Source organism: Erigeron canadensis, chromosome 5 (genome assembly GCF_010389155.1).
Source record: "Erigeron canadensis isolate Cc75 chromosome 5, C_canadensis_v1, whole genome shotgun sequence".
NCBI lineage: Eukaryota > Viridiplantae > Streptophyta > Magnoliopsida > Asterales > Asteraceae > Erigeron > Erigeron canadensis.
In genome coordinates, this window is record NC_057765.1 from 1,684,515 (window position 1) to 1,689,771 (window position 5,257).

At 33.3% G+C, this 5,257-nt stretch overlaps 1 protein-coding gene and 1 non-coding gene across 2 annotated transcripts; one reads left to right on the plus strand and one right to left on the minus strand.

The window, feature by feature from the left end:
* Positions 1-472: 472 nt before the first annotated feature.
* On the minus strand, positions 473-554 carry TRNAS-GCU. Its single transcript has one exon. It is a non-coding gene; the product is annotated as a tRNA-Ser (tRNA).
* A 3,461-nt stretch (positions 555-4,015) lies between these two features.
* LOC122599465 lies at positions 4,016-4,945 on the plus strand. The gene has a single exon (XM_043771981.1). It carries the CDS (start codon positions 4,016-4,018, stop codon positions 4,943-4,945), a length of 930 nt encoding a protein of 309 aa, XP_043627916.1.
* The last annotated feature ends 312 nt before the right edge of the window (positions 4,946-5,257 follow it).

Consider the following 5,257-nt stretch of genomic DNA (forward strand, 5'->3'; position numbering starts at 1 on the left):
TTCTGTTAAATGCATATGAATCACCAACAAAAATACAAAAAATATCCAAATCATAAGAAACTAGCTCATAGAGGGAAGGCGTATTGTAGCAAACTGAATATAATCAAACCTGATATCATACATGAATATCTGCTAATTAATGATGTTTTGATCTCCCATAAATGTCAATTTGTATATGACACGAGTTGTGTGAGAATTGAGGTTGTATAAGGTCTATTTCACTTTTAATTCATATATATATTTAGTTCCAAAATTATAGCAAATGGGCTGGTTCAGGCCCGTTTTGATATGTACTAAATAAACTTCTCATCTTTGAGTCACTTTATTGGTTTCTTCTTACTATGGATGGTTTTTGGGTCAAAATTGAGATAATCAGATAGCTGTTATAAAGGGTACGTAGAAGTCTTATGTCAAATGATGTTTGCATAGACTTTTGGTAAATAAAGAAAAAGAAAAAAGAATGAAAAGAGAACGACGCCTGAGAGATTCGAACTCTCGCGGGGAAACCCCATGTACTTAGCAGGCACACGCCTTAACCACTCGGCCAAAGCGTCGTTATTTGATTCTTCTTGAATACACATATTATTTTAACTCATAGCTAAATATTTCTTTTTCCAATATCGTTGCCTGAAAAATGATGCGAGATTGTTCTTCAAAGTTCAAACCACGATTTAAGTTACTTCTTAACCTGGATACTTCACTCTATGAAATCCTAGACTTGTCTCTCATTAATGGATAAAAAAATTTAATTATGTATGAACAAGTTGATCTCAATCATGTTGGGATTTTGTTAACTTGTGTCCTAACTTGTTACATACAACTTTATAAATTCTCAATATATTATCCATCATAAAGGACATGGCATATAATTTGCATCCATAGAGATATGCTCTTATGCTACATGTTTTTTTTCTTTTTCCTAATAGAGTGGTGATAAATCTATTAAAAAAAAATATTAACCACCTACAATAATACATATATGTTAATACATAATGTACAACTATCGATCTGAAATATAAATTATGATAAATGAATGAAAAGTATTATAGATTTATTACTTCTTTTTTTCCGATATGGATGAGATCTCCTCTTGATAATAACACCATAATATATTACTAGTTAGATTACATATTATGGACTCTTATACAAAGTCAACACTCAATAAAAGCTCTAAGACTCTCTAAGTCTGGACGGAGCGCCCTAGGAAGGAAACCGGTACCCATCCGGTACCGGATTGAACACCACGCCGACCCTCCGGTACCGGTAGGGTGGGGAGCAACTTGGGGACAATTGTACCAATTGTGGTGCCTTTCTATTTGACCTTTAGGGAAATAGGAAAAAAAAGAAGAAAGAAATCAAGGGACCCACATGCAACGACTACTCCTCCTCATTCTCTTATCTTCTTTCCTTTCTTTTCTTTTTTCTTTCATTCATTATGTTCTTTTCGTTTTTCAAACAGCAGCAACAACAAAGTACACACACACACACACACACACATATATATAATCATATATATATATACACATATATTTATCAAACAACAATCATGAATCCTTTCTTCAACAATTCTTTCGAAAACGGCCCAACACCCCCAAATATGCAATCAGACTCGAGTTCATCCGATGAGACGGAACGATATATTAATCTCTTTACAATGGCACATTATGCGATTGATCAAGAGGTCCGCGATATTGCCTCCTCCTCAAGAAAGTATACAAACATAAAGTAAATTAAATAGAAAAGGGTGGGGAGGGGAGGAGAGAGTGGTGAAGCATTTCTAGCATTAGGCAGCGGGCGGAGAGGAGAAACAAAACCGGGGAGGGGAGGGGTAGCGAGACACTCCCCCACCCTAACCAAAGGTAAGGCTGAAGCTATGAACCGGATAGAATTTGTCATGATATACCTTAACAAATTTCACGGTAGTATAATATTAACATACCGTTAAGCTTTTTTGAATTCATATTAACAAACTAGGGGGTTTAAAAGCCCCGCAGGATTTGAAACTATTGTGTTTATATTTGTTATTTAGAAAGCGATTCATGTACAACATTTATAGTCATACACAATATTATATGCATTATACAGTTGTACAATATAATTATATAATAAATATATTATTGTGTATGACAAAAAGATGTTACGTTATTTGTCTCCCTTAACAAATAAGTTCATGCTAAAAGTTTGTCATACAAATACAAATCAAAATCTCTCAAAAAAAAATGTAAACTAATGAGAATCAAAATGGTTCAATTCTAACATAAACCCCCAAAGAAAAATATTTGGAAAAAAAAAATCGATAAAAATTGTCATATCAAATACAAATCAAAATCCAAAAAACAAAAGTGTTAAAAAAAAAACCCTACTAGAGTGAACTAATTAAAATTATAATGATTCAATTCTAACATGAACCCCCCAAAAAATATATTTGTTAACAAAGTCCAATAAAATAAAATCAATCCAATCTTAACATGGGCTAGTCAAGTCAAGGCCCAATAAATAGTTCATGAAAAAAAGTTCTAAAAAAAGTTATATGGGTGGGAATCGAACAACTACATCTCCTAGCTCAACCACTCTATCTTAAGTTATCTTTGTTTTACATTTTACATAGGTTTTATATATACATAAGATACAAGCATGGTACTCGCGCGTTGCAACACATATTATTAACAGAGTGCAAATGAAAGAAAGAGGGATTGATATTGAGAGAGACTTGCGTGTGTGTGAATAATTACAAGTGAAAGAGGGAAAGTTTTTTTTGTGAATGGTAGTTTAGACATTTCCCCAAGTAACTTTTAACATGGAAGACTATTTTTTTTATTATGTCGTATAGATATAGATTACAGACACCAAAAGACAAAATCAACAATGTTCACATTCATTACCTTTATTAAAGAGAGTAATCTGTCATGATATACCTTAACAAAGTTAAGTTGCTGGTTGGCCTGATACCTTACTAAAATAGACGATGTTTGTGACTATTTTGCTTACATAGTTACATTATATATCTTTTCGCTTTCGTGGACTACTACCTCATCTAAAAAAACATGTCTACCAACGGGGCAATAGCCAAAGAGGTAAGAAAGTCTCAACGGTCAATTTGGATTTGAGAAGACTCAGATTCCAGACTAATTGACTTAAAATATATTCGGTCAACATATGTAAAAAATTAAAATTAAAACCATTTACGAGTAATTGATTTAAATTAAGCTAACAACTTTTTTGTTTATCGTAAAATTGAATATTTACTCGTATCTTTTTTTTAAAAAGTTAATTAATTTCTTTTTTTGTATTGCCATTTTGTAAAAAAAAACTCAAAATTAACCTAAAAACTCCAATTACACCTCTCCGGGTAAAAAGAACGCGGGTTTTAGGAGCGTCTGTTAACCGCGGTTTCAAAAACCTTCCTAAAAACCTATATATATATTTGCCGTTTCCCTCAATTCGCATTCTTGCCTTATGTTATTTTCTCTCAAAAACGATACGAATTTTAACCCCACAAACATATAAATATAATATACATACATTACTACGTTAATCTCATCATTATCAGCAGCAGCAGCAGCAGCAGCAGAAACCAAAAGGTATTATCTTTTTTATAAAATCTGTCTATCTTTTGTTGTTTCATACGAATTCTGTTGTTTGGATCAACATATATGTATATATTATATAATGTATGCATAAATCTTGAATCTTGATTACTATTTTCTTTTCTTGTTCTGTTTTCTATATTCTGATTCTTATATATTAAATCTTTCTTTAATTAGTATATATATATATATATATTGTGGGCCATAAATCTTTTTTTGTTTGATTGAGTTTAATCTTTCTTCCGACATTCAAACAATGTCTTGTTTTTGTTGATGTTATCTTTTTCTTTCATATTGTCAGATTTATAAAAATATGTATATGTTCTGTTTTCTATATTCCGATTCTTGAATCTTGGACTAATTAGTTTTTGCTAACAGATTTATAAAGAATTACGATTTTTGGACAAAAGGGAAATTTGAAGGTGATGATGGAGTTTAAGACAGGAAGTATAGTTGAAGTGTTTGTTAGCCAATCGTGGCGTTGTGCCCGTGTGCTTTCTCGCAATGGGCTTGATTGCAAAGTAAGTTATGACGTTTATCCTGGTTTCACTGACCAGGCAGACGTTGAAAGCATATCGGTTGAATATCTTAGACCGTGCCCTCCTTTTTTAGAAGTTTCGAAATCTTGGATTGTTGGTGATGCTGTGGAGGTGTTTCACAATCTGTCATGGAACTTGGCTACTGTTTTGAAAGACTGCGGTTGTGATCAGTTTTCAGTCAGATTGGTTGGATCTTTGGAAGAGTTGGATGTATCCGGATCAGAAATACGTCGAAGCCAGAAGTATGAGGATGGTAAATGGGTAGAGGTTGATGTCACCATTCCTAGAATTTTCAAAGCGGCAGGTTGTACAAAGATGCTTCTTAAGGATGAGCAAGATTCGGGTTTGGAAGCTAAGCAAGGGAATACTAAAGCCCTGAAACGAGCATTGTCTTTTTGTGATTCTGAAGACGGGGGGCGTCCACAGAAATTCAGATGGGTTGAGAAAGAGGGAAAGCGTCTGCGATTGCTGGAAACATCAGCTGAAAAGGAGATTAATGACACACATAGTGTGGTGAGCTCTAGTGGGAGTTGTAGCAGTAATGGCTATAACCCAGATGAGGTTTGTAGTGGATCAGGCCCTGTTGAAGATTATGAAAGTGATGTAGAGTTTTTTAGTCAATTAGAAGATAGAATTCATGACCTGGAGTTAAAAAGATATTGTAGCGAGATGGAGGCATTATATGAATCAGGAACTTTAACATGGGAAGAAGATGGCAGGATAACAAGCCTTCGTCAGAAGTACAAAGTATCAGAAAACGAGCATTTCTCTATTCTGAAATGCTTGATTTATTCATCTGATAACTCTATTGATAGATGATTAAAAATCTGGGAATATTCAATTATATGTTAATTCTTTTGCATAGATGTAAAAAGCATTAATTTTTTTGTACAATAGGCTTCTATTGTTATCAAGATCAGCATATGTATGTATTAGATAGACAGAGCATTTTATGATTATCACTTAGCACTGAAGTTTAATGAAATCATATTATAGTTTCAGTTTGTCTGGTTCTTGGACTTGTTTATTCATATTTTGGTTCTAAATATTTTATCTGGCATTACTGCTTGGCAAGAAGTACAGAGTAGGGCTGCTCATCTTATGGAACACAAGTAGTGATGGTTCAAAATT